Source organism: Heteronotia binoei, chromosome 21 (assembly GCF_032191835.1).
Source record: "Heteronotia binoei isolate CCM8104 ecotype False Entrance Well chromosome 21, APGP_CSIRO_Hbin_v1, whole genome shotgun sequence".
In the NCBI taxonomy this organism is placed as follows: domain Eukaryota; kingdom Metazoa; phylum Chordata; class Lepidosauria; order Squamata; family Gekkonidae; genus Heteronotia; species Heteronotia binoei.
The window spans coordinates 159206943-159228872 of NC_083243.1; the positions used below are offsets into that span (position 1 = coordinate 159206943).

At 42.4% G+C, this 21930-nt stretch overlaps 1 protein-coding gene across 2 annotated transcripts in view; it reads left to right on the forward strand.

The window, feature by feature from the left end:
• The window catches only part of CHID1 (chitinase domain containing 1), a 221879-nt gene that overhangs the window by 105076 nt on the left and 94873 nt on the right, over positions 1-21930 (forward strand). Inside the window, exon 8 of one of the 2 annotated variants that reach the window (XM_060263023.1) lies at positions 14984-15085. The exons of the other annotated variant lie outside the window; for it this stretch is intronic. Within the exon in view, the coding sequence (XP_060119006.1) occupies positions 14984-15085 (102 nt within the window). The remainder of the gene's footprint in view (positions 1-14983; positions 15086-21930) is intronic. 2 annotated transcript variants of the gene reach the window in all.

The following is a 21930-nucleotide window of genomic DNA, read 5'->3' on the forward strand; positions in this document are numbered from 1 at the left end:
ATAGGGAATAATGGTATTATTCGTTTCATGCATAAATAATTATTTAAAAAAAAATTGAAGTCCTTGACCGTTATTGGCTCAGTTATTTAGCCTGTATGTATATACCATTAGTGAATTTATTTGGTTCTTATAGAATACTTCTATATTTAATGAAAGACAGGTGAAATCATTTGATGCAAACATGTTGCTAGGCCAAGATGGTCAAGAAAGTTTACCCAGCAGAATTTCTTGACCTCATTTTCCTGCATTTGTAAAAGTGGATTGGTCTATAAATAGTTGTCAGCCATGACGGCTAAATGGAACTTCAGTGTTTGGAGGCAGTATCTCTCTGAATACCAATTATGTAGGGTCAATGGCAGGAAGAGGTGATACCATGACATTCTATTTGGGGACTTCCTGGGGACATCTAATTGATTGGGGAGAAGGATGCTTCACTAATGGAGGTTTGTTCTTCTCCAGCAGGACTCATATTCTTATGTCACTCCCAGAAATCCAGTGGGGATCAACCAGCTATCCATATCTTGGTTGGAGATTCCTTTCACATTAGTAGAATCCTGTCTCTCTTCCAAGTAGTAGAATCCTATCTCTCCTTTCCAGAGGCGGGTTTTCACCTCTATCATCCCACTTTTAGAATCACTGGCTTTAGGATCCATTCAGCATGCTCTTTTGTTGTCTGTGATGACATATGCTTGAATATGCAGAGAAGCTGAGTGATACATTTGCCAGCTGACTTAATCTGAAGAGATAGTCAGGAATAACTTTCTGAGAAGGTAAATTCATAAAACCTTGAGGATGTAGAAAAGATTTCAGATGCCGAATGGCACTAACAGTCTTGATTGGATTTAGGTGTGATATGCAGAGGAGGAGTAGGCATGGAGAAATCAATACTAGTTGATTTCTCCACATCTACTATCCCTCTGCATATCACATCTAATCTATTCAAGTCTGCTGTTGTCATTTGCCTGCTATTGTCATTGGCATCTGAAATCACTTCACTCTCCAAGATATAAGGACTGATGGACTCACATTCTAGCTGTATCTGAAGAAGTGAGCAGTGACTCACGAAAGCTCATACACTGCCACAAATTTTGTTTGTCCTTAAGGAGCTACTGAACTTTTGCTGTCTTTTGCTGACTAATACAGCTACACATCTTGACCCAGGGGTGTCAAACGTGTGGCCCAGGGGCTGGATCAGGCCTCCAGAGGGCTCCTTTCAGGCCAATGAGAAAGTCTGCTTCTTTCTCACTTTCTCTTGCTTGCTTTTGCATCACAGCTTGCTTTGTGAGGCTTGCTCAATTGCACAGGAGCTATAGAGCAGAGCAGAACTCTCAATGCCCAGCCATTTCATGTTTTCCTCTGGGTCTTAGGCTAAAAGCTTTGACCATGAGATTTCTGTAATGAATGTCAATAAATCAAAAGTAGGCTTGCAACTTACAGATACAAACATTAACAAAATCTGAACAGCATACTAAAGATTACTAAAAGTGCAGACATTGTCTCTGAATTTTATTTATTATTATTTATTAATTCCATTTCTATCCTTCCCACCAAAGTGGACTCAGGTCAGGTCACAACATAGATTATTGCAGTTTTGATGCAGTAATTCAGAGCAAGATGTGTCAGTTATCAGAGACTGTTAAATAAACAGAATATATCAAGAGTGCTAATCTTTTAAGCAGGTTTTGAGTTTTAAAAAAAATCTTTAATTGTGTTTGTTTGTATCCTTATAACATTTATAAGAGAGCCAGTTTGGTGTAGTGGTTAAGTGTGCAGACTCTTAGCTGGGAGAACCGGGGTTGATTCCCCATTCCTCCACTTGCACCTTCTGAAATGGTCTTGGGTCAGCCATAGTTTTCACAGGAATTGTCCTTGAAAGGGTAGCTGCTATAAAAAAGCTCTCTCAGCCCCACTTACGTCACAGGGTGTCTGTTGTGTGTGTTTGTGTGTGTGTGGGAGGGAGGGAGGGAGAAAGGTAGAGGAGATTGTGACCCTCTGAGACTCTGAGATTCAGAGTATAGGGCGGGATATAAATCCAATATTTTCTTCTCCTTCTTCTCCTCCTTTGCTACCTGGCATTACATTTTATAACACACATGTCCTGGCCCGACAAGGTCTCATTTATGTCAGATACGGCCCTCATGAGTTCGACACCCCTGTCATGAGAACATAAGAGAAGCCATGTTGGATCAGGCCAATGGCCCATCCAGTCCTACACTCTGTGTCTCACAGTGGCCAATATGTGTGTGTGTATCTGTCTGTCTGTCTATCTATCTAACTTCACATATACACACACACACACATACGTTAATCACCATTAAGGTGAAGAAGTACTTCCTTTTATCCATTTTAACCTGACTGCTCAGCAATTTCATTGAATGTGCACGAGTTCTTGTATTGTGAGAAAGGGTGAAAAGTACTTCTTTCTCTACTTTCTCCATCCTATGCATAATCTTGTAAACCTCTATCATGTCACCTCGCAGTTTCTCCAAGCTGAAGAGCCCCAAGCGTTTTAACCTTTTTTCATAGGGAAAGTGTTCCAAACCTTTAATCATTCTACTTGCCCTTTTCTGCACTTTTCCCAGTGCTATAATATCCTTTTTGAGGTGAGGTGACCAGAATTGCACACAGTATTCCAAATGAGACAGCACCATCGATTTATACAGGGGCATTATGATACTGGCTGATTTGTTTTCAATTCCCTTCCTAATAATTCCCAGCATGGCGTTGGCCTTTTTTATTGCAATTGCACACTGTCTTGACATTTTCAGTGAGTTATCTACCACGACCCCAAGATCTCTCTCTTGGTCAGTCTCTACCAGTTCACAACCCATCAACTTGTATGGGATTCTTGGCCCCAATGTGCATTACTTTGCATTTGGCCACATTGAACCTCATCTGCCACATTGACGCCCACTCACCCAGCCTCAACAGATCCCTTTGGAATGCCTTACAATCGTCTCTGGTTCTCACCACCCTGAACAATTTAGTGTCATCTGCAAACTTGGCCACTTCACTGCTTACTCCCAACTCCAGATCATTAATGAACAAATTAAAGATCATGGGACCCAGTACTGAGCCCTGCGGCACCCCACTCCTTATCGTCCTACACTGCGAAGACTGCCCATTTATACTCACTCTCTGCTTCCTATTAATTAGCCAGTTTTTGATCCACAAGAGGACCTGTCCTTTTACTCCCTTACTCTCAAGCTTACTAAGGAGCCTTTGATGAGGAACTTTATCAAAAGCTTTCTGGAAGTCAAGGTAAACAACATCTATTGGGTCCCCTTTGTCCACATGTTTGTTCACCCCCTCAAAGAACTGTAACAGGTTAGTGAGGCAAGATCTTCCCTTACAGAACCCATGCTGAGTCTTCCTCAATAACTTGTGTTCATCAGTGTGTATACTCATTCTGTCCTCGATAATGCTTTCTGCCAATTTTCACCGTATTGAAATCAGACTGACTGACCTGTAATTTCCTGGATCTCCTCTGGAACCCTTTTTAAAGATGGGGGTGACATTTGCTACCTTCCAGTCCTCAGGAACAGAGGCAGAATTCAATGAAAGATTACGTATTTTTGTCAGGAGATCCACAAGTTCAACAAGTTCTTGATCTTTCTCCTTGGAAATAGCAACTAAGTAATGATGCACATGAAACTTGAATAATATTGTGGCTTCTCCAGGTGCTCCCTTCCAGTTTATAACAGTAAATTTCAATTAGTGCACGGTGCTGCAGCCAGGATGCTGAGTGGAGTGGGTTGTAGGGACCATGGGTGCGGTCAGACGTCCAAAAAACCCCGCTACAGGCATGAGTTGAGCCCGCATGCATGTCGGATTTTACCGGGACGTTCACACATGCACATCTGTGAAGCGTGCTTAGCCCGTGCCCGTCCCACGCTGATGCGCCTTGCTCGCGGATTAATTTGCCACTGCTTTTAATCCGGAACAAGACGTTTCCTGAGCGCTTCCTGGGCGCTCTGGAGCGTCTGGACGGGCAATCGTTGCCGAGTTGCAACAGCGCTTCCCACTTCCAGCTTCCCGCCACAAGCAAATGCATATCACTGCGCCATCGAAGGAAGGGGGGGGGCCTTCTGAAACGTGCAAGCCCGGCCTTTTTTTTAAAAAAAATATTTTAGTTTATTGCGTAATAGCGATATATCGATATATCAAAATATGGAAGGGAGGAAGACGATTCTCTCGGAGCCCAAGGAAAGCGGGCAGCTTTGGCCGCTCCGAGGAGGAGATGGTTCCACTTTAAAAGCCGCCCTCGGGGAGGGCCGGGACTTCCCTGGGCTGGCGGCGACCACCCCGCGCTCCTGCCTCCGGCTGCAGAGTCTTCTCCAAAGGGGGACCGAGAGGCGCGGCGACCTTCCTTCACTTCTCCTCCTCCCTGTCATCGATGTTATGTTTCACGTGCGCTTTTCTAAACAGCAGTTTGCAACATCACGTCCCCCTCCTCCCTTCTAGCCGGGTGTGCGTGCGAGTCGCGTGTCCGGCCCGGGGGACGTGAGAACCTTTGGCCGCCACCATGGGGATGTGTTCCAGCCTCCGGCCCAGGCTGCTGGGGGGCGCCCACCCGCCGATCCCTCCCTACGTGCCGAGAGACGCGGAGGTCTCGGAGCGCAGCGGCGACCGGACGGCCACCAAGCAAGAGCTCAAAAATTGCATTTCGACACAACGATATATCGATATATCGATAGAGCAGCGGGGAAACAAAAAAAAAGAGGTTTAATAGCCGGAAACCCCGCAAACCCTCCTGTTAGCGCCCAGCACTGCGCCTGCGCTAATGCGGATTGCCGCCATCTGAAAGAAGTTCCGGGAGGGCGCTGTGTGATCAAGCAGGGGACGGGATCAACACGGCACGCCATCGGAACTCCATGCTGTCTGATCGGGAAACAGGATGCGGCGGATTATCTGACATACGAAATAACGGCGCTTTAAAGATGGGTTGCTGATGGATTTAATGTAAGTGTGACCGCACCCCATATCACTCTAATCTTGGTCCCCTACACTGGCTTCCAGTTGGTTTCCATGTACAATTCAAGTTGCCGGTGTTGATCATTAAAAACCCTGTATGACTTGGGACAAACACTCCTGAAGGACTTCCTACTCCTTTGCAAACATAACCTAACTTCTGCAGTCATCTTCTGAGGCTTTGCTTTGGGTGTGCCTGCTTTCTGTGATTAGGTGGATAGCAACCTGGAAGAGGGTCATGGCACCAGAACTCTGGAACTCTCTCCATAGAGACTTGCCTGTCCCTTTCAGTTGCCATCTTCCATCAGTGGGTAAAGGCATTATGTTTTGTTTACCATTCCCCACAGTGTTCCCTCCTCCCTGCCCCATGTTTGAATAGCTTTTTGAATGTATACTTTAGCTTGCTTTTCATTGTTTCATAATGAGTTTTTGTTTGATTTTAATGGTTTTTAGAGCTGTTTTTAATATTTATCTTTTAAATCTGTTAGCTGTCTTGGTGGCCCTGTTGAGGGCAGAAAGGCATGGTATAAATTTTGTAAATGAACAAATATAAGAACTTACACTATGGAGTCTGAGTGGAGAGGGGAACCATCTGTTTCTTTCTTCTGATGTATTACAGACTGTTTTTCTCAAGGACTGATAAAAACTCTTTTTTGCAAGAGCAGAGGAGAAGGAGCTCTGAATCTATTTAAACCAGATTGCACATAAGCGGCAGCAGGTATGCTTTTGACCTCTGGCAAAATGGCATACTGTACTCCAGATAGCAAGTGGAAGACTGTGGTTGCATTCTTTCAAAGGAAAACAAATTTCTGTATATACAAATTAACAGGGCTTTTTTTTTTCTGGGGCAACGTGGCGGAATGGAGTTCTGGAACCTCTTAATGGAAGCAAAATTCTCAAAAAACGACTAAAAGTTCATGAGGGGCACCTGAATGTTTCTCATTCATTTCCCTCTTGAGAGTTCTGGCACCTCTTTTTCCAGAAAAAAAAAGCCCTGCAAATTAATATATTGCACAGGAGTTGATTTTACATTTTTTCTTCTTTCTGCGGTCACATGAGAGTGGGTGGGACAACACTGCCCTGCCTCTGTAACAGGAAGGACAGTACACTGTTACTTCCATTTTCAAGGGATAATGGGTTCGTATGTGTTTTGTAAGCATATTCATTTGTGATGTGTTCATTTGTGGCTGTAGCTCATTTAAATCTGAGCCTGAAGGTATTATTATTCTAAATGAAGAAAAGGGAATTTGTATGGGGTGAATTGAATGTCATCATGGACTTCAGTAATGGGAACGGAGGTGGGATTGTTATGATATGAAGTGTAAGAACAGACAATTGAGAATGAATAATAAGCAATTTTGCTATCTGCGGGAGATTTTTTTTTTCTTCAAATGATAAACTAAGGAAAATTATGTCCTTGTGATATGCTTTAAAGAAAGTAAATTTAATGTAAAAGCTATCAGGAGATCCATTTGCAATGAACATATTAAAAACACACTATCACATCACCTACAAAGGTAGCATTTGGAATATTTTGTCAAGTGAGTCTTGGTTTGTTAGAGTAATTTAACCAGCTTTGCTCCTTTTACCCACACCTTTCGTGGATAGACAGCTGCCATAGTAGTACTAATGTGGCTGCTCTTGAACCTCTTTCTGTTCTTAAGGCAGGAGACAGAGAAGACAATGCTGCTCTAATTTGCTATGAATTCTATGGCATAATGTTAACATGCTTGATCTCATAGGTCCTTGTCTGCTTTAAGACTAAGCCAAAAAACAAAGAGGGAGTTGGGTCAAGCAGCCATCCTAACTACTGCTGCCAGGGCATCCCTGGCGTCTCCCTAGTCAATGGGATTTTCCTGGAATGAACTGTAAGGCCAGACATTAAAATCTTCTTCCCAAGCCTTGCTGACAGTGTCCCTGCCTGCAGATGTTAGGTGGGTAGTAACCTTAGATGGGACTTTTTCAGTGGTGGCTCTTTCCTTGCCTTCGGAACTCCCTTCCCTCTCAGGCTTCCCTTCCTTTAAGTGCCAAGCCAAAATATTTTTTTTCTTTTCCCTGGCTTTTAATTGTGGGGTCCCATTTTTTCCGACTGTTTTATTGTCTGCTTCTAGCCCAAGGACTGCTCTAAGAATATCAGCACACAAGCAGCCCTAAAGGTAACTGGGACTTTATGCAGAAGACAGACTGACAGAGCTATATGTACAACCTTGTCAAGCCGGGCCATATGTGTCATACAATGTAATGCCAGGTATTGGAGATGTAAACTTTATAAAGGGCATTGACAAACACAGTGTTGTTGTTTTTAAAGAAACCTTAAAATAAAACATGGTTAAAAGATTACCACTCTTACAATATTTTGTTTATTTCATAGTCTCCAATAACTGACACCACTTGCTCTGTATTATTGCATCAAAATCTGGAGACAATGTCTGTGCTGTAGCAATCTTGAATATACTGTTCAGGTGTTGTCTAGGTGTGTATCTGTAAATTGCAAACCCACTTCTGATTTATTGCCATTCATTCCAGAAATTTCATGGTCAATGCTCTGTGCCCTAGGACCCGGGGGAAACATGAAATGGCTGGGCATTGTGAGATTTTGTACATAAATTGCTTAGTGTGCTGGTCAAGAACATGTGAAGGCACCATGACACAGACTGAGGGCTATGTGTTTATCTACAAAGCAATAGTCTTCCTGGAAAAATAACTTCAACTCCTGTTAGGCAGTGCAAGAATAGAGAGACAGCAATGTATAATGGTCAGTATAACCGTACCCTCTGGGAAGCCAAAGTTCAAAACCCCCAGTCTCCACCTCACTGGATCCTTGTGATTTCTCATCTATACAGTTCACATTGCTTTTCTACTGAGAGATTGGATCATAAGGTCATGAATACTGTGAAAAGGAAGAGGGAGCCCAGTTGCACCCAGGAAAGCCCTGGCAAAACTAGCTTAATGAGAGAGGGAAAGGGGAGGGAGGGGCAAGGGAAAAAGCTCTTACTTACACTGAATAAAACTGTGTTTGTTTTAAAGGTGCCTTTTGTATTTCTCCATTGGAATTGAGGCAGTCAAGCAAAGCAGCACCTGTTTCTTCCCCACGGGAGGGGGAGGGAGCAGGAGCTTCAGCCAGTGGATAAGTTTGGCTCTGTAGTTCTGCTGTGTGATTGAGAGAGCCTGGCACAGCTCTAGCTTTGATTGAGAGAGCTGTAACTGTGCCAGGCTCTCTTAATCACACAGCAGAACTACAAAGCCAAGCTCCACCATTGACTGAGACTCCTCCTCCCTCCCCTTCCCTTGGGGAAGAGGGAGGGGGGAGGAGGGAAAGAGTTAGGAGAGGCTGCTTTGCTCAGCTGCCACAGTCCCTCGGAGAAAAACAAACATGGTGCCGACAGAAGCAGGAGAGAGGGAGAAGGAAGCAGACCATAGTGGGTCACATAGAAGCCCTCTGGGGGTTGGATCAGGCCCATGGACTGGACATTTGACACCCTGCTTTAGACTGATATTTTTTAAGGTTCCTGACTTGTTCTATTACTGATAATGCTTATCAAGTTGGCTTGTGCAGAAACTTACCTATATGGTCATTTTTCCTTGTAATGAGGTTGAGTAAAGGGACAGTCTGTATGTTGCCACCTCCCTGGACTGAGGAGCCAATGGAAGCAGCAGAGAACATAAAATGTTCCTGTTTTCCATTGTGACGAACCTAATGTTTGTTGAATTGTAGGGGAAAATTGGGTAAACAGAAATTAAGAGGATTTTTCTCAACAATTGTGCTTTTTAGATCAATGAGATGATAGGGGAAAACTGCATTTCCATAATCCATTAAGTAGGAGAGTGGTTTTAGCTAATAGTATGTATACACTGTCAGTGATGAATGAAAGTTGATTTTGCTAACTTTTTTTTTCATTTAACAGATATGTATTTTAAGACCGAGCAGTTCTTTGGTGTACTTTGATAGGAAACATAACTATAAAAATAATGATGCGGACCAAATGTGTTTCATGCTAAACAGTTAAGATTTTTATCCTGCATTATGAACTGCTTAGAGTTGGTGGTTAGTAATTTTTTGTTCAACAAGAAAACAAAGCACATTTTCATTGAAGTTGTAGAAGTCACCCCCCCCCCCGCCCAAATCCTAGGTCTTACATCAGGGTGGTGAAATCCCTTTACTCAGGAATTCTAAACACTATAATTAGGGCTGGTGTAGCAGCAAAACATTCTACTGTCAGATTTTGCAACTCAACAGTCAAAGAAGGAGTCACGATGTAGCAAATAATGGTTAGACCTATAGAACCATTCATATGCTATCCACTACTAAACAAACTATTACAACATTACATTAAATGTATCAGTCTACATTAGTAATATTAGAACTATTGTAGAAAAGGTGTTCTTATTGTTGCTTGAAAAAATCATACAATTCAGAAATTGTCATATATTCCACATATTCAATACAATGTGAAGGGATTATTACATATTTCAAGGAAAGTCCACATTTTGGAAATATGCAAAAGTCCACTGGGCCCAGTCCAAGATGAAAATGCTAGCCGTTTATCCTTCATTTTGAAAATATCTTCCACTGATGGACTGTATTACATCTAACATCACAATAATAGCTATTTAATATTAATCATTATTATATTTTTCCAAATAGATTGATAGATGTACTTATTTGTTTGAACATTTTGCGCAAAAATAGACAGGAAGAGGATATTAAAGGGCATAGAAAATGTAGTCACAGTTCTTCGTGCGCTCAGACATTGGAGACATATAGGATTGATATTTCAGACCTAAATTTTAAGAGATCTCTGTCTCTATTGACTACATTTGCAACAAAAAAAATCCATATATTTGTTGATATGTAAATGTGATCTGCTGTATGTGGGCATGTCAACTCGAGCTATTAGAATTCAAATATTAGAGCATTGATCCAAAATTAGAGGTAGACAAGCAGATACACCTCTTATTCAGCATTTTAATTCAATCGGCCATATGCCTGAAGATTTTAAATTTAAATTGTTCTGGAAGTCTTTATGAGTCAAGCCTGATCTTTAGATCTTGAAAGCTGAGCAGGGCTAACTCTGACAATTATTTGGATAGGAGACCTCCTTGAAATAACAAAGTTCGGATAAGTTATAAAAAGGGGAGCTGGTTTTCTTTTTCATTCTTTTTCAATCAATATTAAACACTAAAACAAAAAACACAAATGATAACTGCATGTCAAAATGAACTGTGCAGAGTGGGAGAATGAATCCTACCATCTTTTAGAACTCTGAGGAGAAACAAGCAAGTCCATTTGGCCTCGTTTTGCATCATGTGGTTTTGTTAAACTTGGGAAAGGCTAAAGCCAAAACACAGCCTGATCCTGTGACACTCCCCTCCTCCCAATCCGTTGCCTCTTGCTTTCTGGGCATGTACTCTCAAACCAAACATTTCCACAGTCTCAGAGCTTCAAATATAGTTTTATTTTGCAGAGCTTGGAGCTTCCCAGGTGGTTGAGTACCGCCTTAGGATGCCTGGCTGGAGCTGCCACCTGGTCAGTTCTCTGCAGACTTGTCAGGAGAGGAAGCATCAGATGCAGCCTGCTTCTTAATGGTAAATCAAAGTAGCGGGGAAAGGAAGACCTGTGGCAAGACAGCAGACAGGGTTGCAGGGCCAGGAGCAGAGGAACCTATGTGGGCTTCAGGGAAGCACCCCGTGCTTTCCTCTTTCTGGCTGGGGCAGCATGTCCAGAGACCCCTCGCCACATCCCCAGCCTGACATCCCCAGTCTGGCCCAGCAGCAGGGAGCTCGCCTGAGCAGTGGAGCTTCGGGGCTTGGAGGCTTCCCCTCTTCAGCAGTGGCAGAACAGTCCCTGAACTGACAGTGGTAAAGCCTTGCAGGTTGGAGGATGCTTTCCCAGTGGGCACTTAGAATGCCCCTGCCCGTGAGCACCTGCCAACTGGTTCATCCAGAGGGGCAAGCGCCTCCACATCCTCCATTCTCTGCCTGGGCTTTGGCATTGAGACTGGCCTCTGCAAGAGCCCAACTCCCCGCTCCCCCTCCCCGCCACTCTTTGAGGGCGGCCAGAAGGCACTGGAGAGCCGGGATGAGAAGCTGAGCTGGAGCGGGCATCCCCGGGAGGAGAGGAGTGATCGGCTCACCCTTCGCCAGTTTTGAGTCTCGGGGGCAGCCTGTGCTGGCTACTGAACTCCTGGCAGCAGAGGATCAGGTGCAGTGCAGAGCCCCAAACCGGACACAGAGAGAGGTGACCCTATGCCAGCAGGCAGCAGCCGCACAAGGCGAGTTGGGTGAAGAGCTGCTCAGTTGCTCTGTGGGAGGGCTGCAGCAGCCTTGCTGGTGCCCTCTCTGGTAGGAGGAGGGAAAAGCAAGCTGGGGAGAAAAGTGGCTGGATCTGGCCTCATGATACTAGGATTCGCTCCAGCATGCAGCCTGGGAGACTGCCTTGGTAGTCACGTGTGGGGTGGTCATTTTGGCAACTCTGGGGTGCCAGCACCCTAGGCAGTTGCCTAAATTGCCTAGTGGCAGGGCTGGCCTGTGTTTAAAAAAATAAGCAGGAGCATTGCAACTGAAAAGCAAGAATGCTTTTTCAGTGTTGACTGCGATTGCTAGACTAGAATGGCCTCTGCAAGAGCCCAACTCCTCGCCCCCCCCCCCCCCCCGCCACTCTTTGAGGGCGGCCAGAAGGCACTGGAGAGCTGGGATGAGAAGCTGAGCTGCTAGAATGGTGGCCAGAATCTTATAATGCTGTGTAGGTGATCTCAGCTACCATTTTAAGGTTTGATTGGCAGCCTTATCAAAGTTGCTGAGACATTTATCCCTCAGTTACTGTGCATTCATTGGGAAACACTGTATCCAAGGCATCAGTATGTTGATAATATTGATGGGGTGGGAGGAGAAGCATAATGAGGGGGAGGACAAAAGAGGACTGTGCTGTGGGAGGGAAGTCAGCAGGGGTAATTATTTTTTTCCCTTCTTCCATGAATTCCTTGTGATTTTTTTTTTCTTCCCCATGAATTCCTTGTGAGCTCCTCGTATCACTCTAATAGTAATTTGGTTGGCCATTGGTCTAATTACATCAGCACAGTGGTATGCTCGCAAACAAGATGGGTTCTGTACCTACTTGGAGGATCCTTCGGTGTTCAGGGAAAAAAATATGACTTTCTGAAATAATACCCCTTAAATAAAACCTTAAAACCAGTCTGATGGGGGATGGAGAATGCTCCAGAAAGGATGGAATGTTGAAAACTGCTGAAAGTTTAGAGAATCCTGGAGAGGGGGGGATATTTTGTGGAGGTTGGTGAAATTTCCAAATTGCTGCCTCCCTGCCCCCCTCCCCCCGTTCCATGTAAGGGCTTACCTTGGTTTTTTAAAAATTCAACAATTTTTTGAATGAAGTATTTTCACACTGAAGTGCAATTAATACATTTTATAAATTATTGCATCAGAGATGTTGTCCTAAACCCGTCTACAATATCTGCTCTTACTGGGAAAGTAGAGAAAAATCAAGCTTCTATGTTTAAAGGTTATTATCAAGATACTGTTTAACATTCTTAATGCAGTTGCTGGCTAAATAGCTGGAGACCACATATCTGTCACACTCAAACAATCTATTATGCAAGAAAAATAATAGGTTCAATATTTTTAACCTGACTTTTGCTTTTTTTAAAATGGAGTTTCATGTCTCAGCACCTCAGGAGCCTGGCTGTAAATAAAGATAATGTAATAATAGAACATTTCAAGGGTAGATTTATTTTTATAGCTGCTTAGATTAGAGATTTCAGTGTTGGAATTCATAATTGAATGAAGCAAAAAATCTAAATGCATTTATGTAAACCGAATGCTCCTAATGTGTTTGCTATCAATTTAATTTGATCTGCATTTCAGATTGCACCAACATTCAGTAGAAAAACTGTTGCTTTGCTTGCTTTCAGCTCTGTTACATTCTGTCATAATATTTTGAATATACCCAGTTACATTAATATTTTCCTTTTAAAATGCTTAATTTCAAGGTGTGTAACTTTATGTCTTGGAAATGTTCTGGTAATATGTGTACATGGAAAATAGGTTCTATTGAAATTGATGTGACTATCCTCTGAGTAAATATGCTTAGAATCAGGATGCAAGAGTGTTAGCTAACCTTAAAATAGTGTACTTTAAAAAATGCTTTGGTCAGTTTACTGCATGGCCCATACATACAAAGTAGAATGTAGGCTGCCCTTTAAAAGCAAGCAGAATCCTGTGGGGCTGCTGCCAGGGGCGCAGCCTTACAGCCAGAGCACTTGTTTCAAAGTAGGCCCTTTTGCACTTCCTTCACAAGTATCCATTTGTTGAGCCGGGGGTGGAATGGATGGTCTGGATGGCCCCTTCCAACTCTATGATTCTATCCTCAAGACCATTCTCCTCAGGTGCCTGACTCATTCAGTACTGTGTGTGGGAGGGGAATGAACATGTGGATGGTTACAGGAATTGAATATGCATATAGTGGCTGGCTGTGGTGCAAGGAGAGTTTGGCAATGAGAACAAGGGCCCCTATACAACAGTGTGCATGCTATTATGTATATGTGTGTGTAGAACGTTACATCCAATGCTACAGCTCCATTAGCGTGTCAGACAAAAACAGACATAATTATGAGAAACTCACAACTAGTTTTTCCCACTGTTTCCCACTGTTTATTTAGTATATTTTTATCCAATGCTTCCTCCAGAGGGCTCAAGGCAGTACACATTGGTCCATTTTCCCTTCATAATACCTTCTGGTCATTTGGATTGTGATGCACAAATTCCAGTTGCCATCTAGGCCAAGACATATGTCATCTTGAGTTCTACAAGCAAATGCAAAATGAACGTTAGTGTGGTGTAGTGGTTAAGAGCAGTGGACTCTAATCTGGAGAATTGGGCTTGATTCTCCACACCTCCACATGAAGCCTACTGGGTGACACAGGGGCAGCCAGCGTTCTCTCAGCCCCACCTACCACAAAATGTGCCTAAGACTCCTTAAGGTAGAGAAAAGCAGGATATGAAAATCAGCTCTTCTTTCTTGTGGAATTGTGATGAATTGTTTTGCATGCAAATTTAGATTGTGGCCTTTGTCATGGAAAGCTGGCAATTTCCAAAGTATATAAGCCAGAGTTATTAATATCACCATCAAGATAAGCCACAGTATGGCCACTTAGTATAAATTTCCTCAAAATCATGGGTAGAATCGAAGTTTTTTGGATGGTATAAGGACACTTCTGGCAAAGGGGTATGTGTAAATTTGCACCAGTCCCAATCCCATAGAGATCCCTCCCACACTAGCACTGTTCGTAGATGTTCATTGTATTCTGGAGGCAACATTTAAGGAAGTATTGTGGGTAATAGGAACCTTCTATTCTATGAATGGAGCTCTGTTCACGGTACTTTGAATTTAGCACTTAACTTGAACATTTTAACAGTCATTTTTGTTTTTATGTGGTTTGATGATGAATCTACCACAAAAGCCTTTGGGAAAGAGTGAGATTAATGCAATTTAAAAGCGTATTGTAAACTGTCTTGATATAAAGTTTGTAGATGGTAAAACCTCTGTTAACTGGCATCCTCAAAGAATTAGGATTAAGATTTAAATATACTAGTTAACGGTGCTTGTACCCAGCACCCACTCAAGTGAATCAGCCAGCATGCCGGTTAACTAGGAACCATTTAACAAAGCTTTTACTGTACATTATTTTATATATCATGATAACAGCTGAATATCGAAGAATTTTAATGAAACATTTCTTATGTTCTAGTGGTCTGATCTTGTGGCATCACCATCAACATATATAGGCTGCGTTCTGTCACAAATCTGATGTTTCTAAGTGTAGCAAGGGAACTATGATTTCATAAAGACACACAGTACATCAGTAAAAATGTTTTACATCTAGGTTTAAAGAACTTCAAATGCAGGAACAGAATCCTCTGATTCTTCTATAAACCAAACCAGGGGTTCCATACAGGTAATGGAGTGATCTCTATCTCCCTTTTTCTTTCTCTTTAAAAGAACCGACCAGTTGGGAATGTTCACAAAGAAAGAATTTGATCAACTAGCACCAATAGTGGACAGCTTCAGCCTTATGACATATGATTATTCAGCACCACAACGGTAAGTTAACTAAGAGCAGAAATTAAAGCCTGCTGAACTGGGCTACAGAGGTGCAGCTATGACATCAGTGAGCATACTTGGACCTCACAAATCTATTAATTTCCTCAAAGGTAATAGGATTACAAGGGATTAAAACTGGAAAATTGTTTGCTTGTCAAATTCTGGACAGTTGAAGAATGCAGTTTGTACTGGATGTTTAAGTTTAAGAGAGCCAGTTTGGTGTACTGGTTAAGTATGTGGACTCTTATCTGGGAGAACCAGGTTTGATTCCCCACTCCTCCACCTGCACCTGCTGGAATGGCTTTGGGTTAGCCATAGCTATCTCATGAAGTTGTGCTTGAAAGGGCAGCTGCTGTGAGAGCCCTCTCAGCCCCACCCACCCTGTGTCTGTTGTGGGTGGAGAAGATATAGGAGATTGTAAGCCGCTCTGAGTCTCTGATTCTTCTTCTGTCATTTTAACTTAACTAAGTTAAACAATCGTTGTAACTAATGGCCATTCAAACAGTTAAGTTAGTTGTTTAAGTGCCAACTATGTATGACCATTTCTATAATATTTAGCACAAATATTAGTGCTGCCAGCTTTAATGGGTTTAATCAGAAGATAAATATTTCCAAGTTAGTGCTGTTAGATAAGCTGAAGCAACACAAACATTTCTTTGAGAATGCACAGTAAGCACAGTATCTACTTTTCTCTTTGTCTTGTGTATATTATATTTTTGCTTGCACTTTCATTTTGGTAAACAGGTCCCTAACCCTGGTAAACAGGCACTTAACCCCAACCCCAGGCTGAGAACTCTTTGGTTAGGAAGACAAGGGAAAACAAAGTTACAAAACACCAGAGACTAATTTTCACTCTAGTCTAAGGTAGGTTGCCATCAGTCCTTTCTGACTAGTCCCAGTAGCACAGAAGCAAAAAGAGAATTCTCTTAGCTTCTCAGGAAGCTAACAAGAAAAGTCATTCCTGTAGGGTAGGACTGTAATCTGAGTTTCTTAAACTGAAGCATTATTCAGTAGGTGAAGGTCGATGAAGGCAAAAATCCAGAATGGGGGGTGGGGCGTCAACCTAGATGAGGAAGGACGCATAAGGACTAAGCTCCTCACCCTCTCCCCTCCATATCATCGCTAGAGCACATTATTTCTCTTTAATCCACTTCTCATAGCATGGGTAAGTCCAAAGGGCTCAAACCCAAATCGCTGAAATCTAATTTTGGGTGCCCTTAAAAGCTTTTTACAACCTAAAGAAGCCTCGGGGCCTTCTTCTACGCCATCACTGGAAGCTAACATGGTTGCCAGAGGTTCTCAAACCCACGAACAAAGCCTGCTGCTTTTACAGAAGTGATTTTTCAAGTCACCATCAAATCTCTTAAGAAAGACATTATGTCTGAATTTCAAGATTGCATTCACCCTTTGATAGATCAAATTGAAAGCCTCCAACTAAATTTTTTAAAATCAGATTTAAATCCCGCCCTCCCCTGATGGGCTCAGGGAGGCTAACAACAATTAAAAGCAACATAAAATGTTAAAAACAAAATATATAATAACATCGTTTCCATTCATCTTATAGGCATTAAAAGTCCAAGATGCACGTTGTTGTTCTGGTTATTCTGATGTTTCTGATTTCAGTTATGTTAGTTCAGTGAGATTTTTGGTGCTGTGAAATAATAGCCACCTCCCCTTAACCATTGAAGGCAAGTTTGGACAGGCCCTGTGGAACTGTGGCAGGTCCCACAGGGCCCTGATGTTTTCGGGGAGGACATTCCACAGAGCGGGGGCTATTACTGAGAATGCTCTTGCTCTGGTGGTGGACAATCGAGCTTCTTTTGGTCCAGGGATCTTAAGAAGATTTTGGGATCCTGAACGTAGTTCTCTCTGGGGTACATATGGGGAGAGGCAGTCCCAAAGGTAGACAGGTTCCAGGCCATATAGGGCTATCACTGAAGAGCTCAGAAATACCGTCCGCCCCCATACCTTTGGGGGAGGAAACATGATTTAAAAAAGAGTATCACTCAAAGAAACATTGGACACTGCAGAATCAGCAAAGGAGATGAGCCTGGCTAATGCTGAAGGTACACAAAGCCTACAGACTCATGAGAAATGGGCTAAAGAGCATATCATGATCCTTGAAAATAAATTTAAAGAACGAAATTTGAAACTGCGAGGGTTTGACACTAAGGAGGAAGCGGCAGAAACACTCCAGAACCGATGGGCACTTAAATTGATGGAAGGCCAGCTCTCAGAAGCAGAAATTCATTACTGCTGGACCTCCACAGCCACCTTGAAAGTACATCGCAAGGGAAGATCTTGGTCTATTGAAAACATCGACGTTGGATGCCATCTCCTGCAAGTCCTGGACTTGGACATACACATGGGTAGAAGCAAGCCTTTGCAAAAACAGAAGAGAGATATCACTTCTCCGCATAAGGGCCCTAAGACCAGTAGGATTCCAGTACTAGATGTAAATACTGATAACTGTCTTTGTACCTTTCTCACTCTCTATTAAGCCTGAAGGATCTGTTGATTTTTCTTTCTTCTTGTCTTTCTTATATTTAGATTGGTGCTCTACAATACTATTTTATTTCCTCTTTTTTATCATGTTTCCTTCCCCAAACGTATGGGGGGATGGGGGGCGGACGGGGTTTCTTAGCTCTTCAGTCTTCCAATGTGTGTAGCAGTGCAAGACAGGGACTGAGCAGGTCCTCTCCCATTAAGGAAGTGTATTCTTTTCATGTTTCTTGGTATTTCTTATATTTGTTTTGTAGCTGTTACTTCCTTATGTAAGTGGAGATCGCGTGCCAGGGAACTTACAGAATTCGGTATGGGTTTTTTTTACATTCTATTTGCTATTTACATGTTTGAGATAGTTTTCCTGTGGTTTTTGAAGGTTGGGGAAGTTGGGGGCGGGAGGGGAGTTGCGGGTTAGGAAGGGGGCAAGGTAATAGGTATTTTTGATAAGGCTCATTACTGTTCTGCATATGTACCTTGGTGAAATGATCCCATGGGGGAAAGAATTTTAGTTCTACAAAGTCTTTATTTAGGCTCATTTAAATTTTTAAGTGTTATGAGATATATGGTTCAGCAGATGCAAACTCATCTGGTTATTTATATGGGCAGGTTTCATAAGTCTCATTATCACTTAGGTTTTTTTTATTTAAAATGGGTGGTATGGTTAGTACTTTCCAAACTTTTTGGCAACTACTTTACTGTTTTATCTTTTATATGGTTGTATGGTATGGCTTCTCATGGCAATATTGTTCCTATAGGAATCTGGCATAGTTACCCAACTTCCTGGGCAGCACCTTGTACTCATCTTCCCAAACCTTAGTACCCAATAAGTTAGGCTGGTTACAATTGGTAGCACCCCCAAAGGGTATTTTAGGTATTCTTTCTATCAGCACATTTGAAATCTTGTTGTTGTTGTTGTTGTTCAGTCACACAGTCGAGTTGAACTCTTTGCAACCCCATGGACAAAGTCATGCCAGGCCCTCCTGTCTTCCACCATCCTCCAAAGTCTGCTCAAATTCGTGTTTGTTACATCAGTAACTCTGTCCAGCCATTTCATCTTTTGCTGTCCCCTTCTTCTTTTGCCTTCTGTCTTTCCCAGCATCTTCTCCAGTGAGTGCTCCCTTCTGATTTGGTGGCCAAAGTATTTGAGCTTCAGCTTCAGCATCTGACCTTTCAGGGAACAGTCTGCATTGATTTCCCTTAGGACTGATTGATTTGATCTTCTTGCAGTCCAAGGGACTCTCAAGTTTCTTCTCCATCACCAAAGCTCAAAAGCATCTATTCTTCTGTGCTCGGCCTTCCTTATGGTCCAGCTCTCACAGCCATACATTACTACTGGGAATACCATTGGTTTGACTATACGGACTTTTGTTGGCAGGGTGATGTCTCTACTTTTTATTATACTGCCCAGGTTCGCCATAGCTATCCTTTCAAGGAGCAAACATCTTTTAATTTCATGGCTACAGTCACCATCTGCAGTGATCTTGGATCCCAGAAATATGAAGTCTGTCACTATGTCCATGTCGTCCCCTTCTATTTGCCAAGGTGTGATGGGGCCAGATGCCATGATCTTAGTTTTTTTGATGTTGAGTTTCAAGCCTACTTTTGTGCTCTCTTCTTTCACTCTCAATAAGAGGTTCTTTAGGTCTTGTTCACTTTCTGCCATTAGAGTGGTGTCATCTGCGTATCTGAGGTTGTTGATGTTTTCCCCGACAATCTTAATTCTGATTTGTGCTGCATCCAGGCCAACATTCCGGATGATGTACTCTGCACATAAATTAAATAAGCAGGGTGACAATATACATCCGTGTCAAACTTCTTTTCCTATTCTAAACCAATCAGTTCCATATCCCGTTCTGACCGTTGCTTCTTGACCTTTATACAGGTTTCTCAGGAGACATGTGAGGTGGTCTGGTACTCCCATCTCTTTATGGACTTGCCACAGTTTGTTGTGTTCCACACAATCAAAGGCTTTAGCATAGTCAATGAAGCAGAAATAGACATTTTTCTGATACTCCCGTGCTTTCTCCATAATCCAATGAATGTTGGCAATTTGATCTCTAGTTCCTCTACCTCTCCGAAACTCAGCTTGAACTTCTGGTAGTTTCTGATCTACAAACTGCTGAAGCCTAGCTTGTATGATATTTAACATGACCTTGCTGGCATGTGAAATGAGTGGAATGGTGTGATAGATTGAACATTCTTTGGCGTTACCCTTCTTTGGGATTGGAATATAAACTGACCTTTTCCAATCCTGTGGCCACTGTTGCGTTTTCCAAATTTGTTGACATAATGTGTGCATTACTTTAACAGCATAATCTTTTAGGACTTTGAATAGCTCAACTGGGATACCGTCATCTTCGCTTGCTTTGTTGTTAGTAATGCTTTCTAAGGCCCATTTGACTTCACACTCCAGGATGTCTGGCTGAAGGTCAGCGATTTCACTGTCATGGTTGTCCGGGACATTGAGATCCTTCTTGTATCATTCTTCTGTGTATTCTTGCCACCTCTTCCTGATCTCTTCTGCTTCTGTTAGGTCCCTACCGTTTTCATCCTTCATCATGGCCATCTTTGCACGAAAGGTTCCCTTGATTTCTCCAATTTTCTTGAATAGATCTCTTGTCCTTCCCATTCTATTATTTTCCTCTATTGCTTTGCATTGTTCCTTCAGGAAGGCCTCCTTATCTCTCCTTGCTGGTCTCTGGAAATCTGCATTCAGTTGGGTGAATTTTTCCTTTTCACTTTTGCCTTTCGTTTTCCTTCTTTCCTCAGCTATTTGTAAAGCCTCATCAGACAGCCACTTTGCTTTCTTGCCTTTCTTTTTCTTTGGGATGGTGCTGATTGCTGCTTTCTGTACAATGTCACGAACCTCCATATTTCTTCAGGCACTCTGTCTATCAATTCTAGTTCCTTAAACCTATTCTTCACCTCCACTGTATATTCATAAGGGATGTGATCAAGGTCAAACCTGAATGGCCTAATGGCTTCCCCAGTTTTCTTCAGTTTAAGCCTCAATTTTGCGATGAGTAGCTCATGATCTGAGCCGCAGTCAGCTCCAGGTCTTGTTTTTGCTGACTGTAAGGAGCTTCTCCATCTTTGACTGCAGAGTTTATAATCAATCTGATTTCTCTGTTGCCCATCAGGTGATGTCCACATGTAGAGTTGTTGGAAGAGGGTGTTCGCTATGACCAGCTTGTTCTCTTGACAAAACTCTATTAGCCTTTGCCCGGCTTCATTTTGTTCTCCAAGGCCAAACTTGTCAGTTGTTCTGGTTACCTTTTGACTTCCTACTTTGGCATTCCAGTCCCCTATGATGAGGAGGACATCTTTTTTTGGTGTTAATTTTAGAAGGTGTTGTAGATCTTCATAGAACTGGTCCACTTCAGCCTCTTCTGCATCAGTGGTTGGGGCATAGACTTGGATTACTGTGATATTGAATGGTTTGTCTTGGATATGGACGGAGATCATTCTGTCATTTTTGAGATTGTATCCCATTACTGCCTTCCTCACTCTCTTGTTAACTATAAGGGCCACAAATCATGGATTATGGGTAATCTTAAAATACTTATGCTAAATTGCAAGGGGATCAATAACGTTAAAAAGGCTAAATGTATTCGCACATACCCCAAGAAAATGAAAGCAAATATAGTTCTCTTACAGGAGACTCATTTTAAAAATGACCAAAATTACTTATTTAATTCCCCTAGTTTTCCTTTTCATTATAGTGTCCCTGGGTCCTTGCACGTGCGAGGAGTTGCCATATTGATATCCAAATCAGTTCAATTTGAGTATGTGGACATGACCTCTGATGCATCCTGTCATTTTGTTTTTCTTAAAGGCAAAATAAATGGAACTCTGATCATGATAGCATCAGCATATGCCCCAAACGCTGGCTAACTAGGATATATAAAAGATCTTTTACTTAATCTCCAGAGTTTCCAAAATGGCTCGCTTATTCTAGACACAGATCTTAACTTTGTGGTTGCTCTTAACTTAGACAAAAAATCAACAAAACCAAAAGCAGATAGTCCCGGATCACACTCAAGTCAGACAGGTCTCTCCAAATTGCTAAAAGATTTTGATTTGGTTGATATCTGCCGTTTGTTGCACCCCAAGGAGTGGGACTTCATGTATTTTTCTAATTTGCATCAAACTTACACCTGGATTGATTATATCCTTATCTCCTCCTCTCTGTCTGCAACAGTATCCTCAGCTGATATGGAACCAATGGTGATCATGCAGCTGTACCATGCTGTATGTTATCTACCTCAGATAGTGAAAAAAAATTTGCATGGCGCATGGATAACATATTACTAAAAGACCCTTCTGTAGTGCAGAAATTG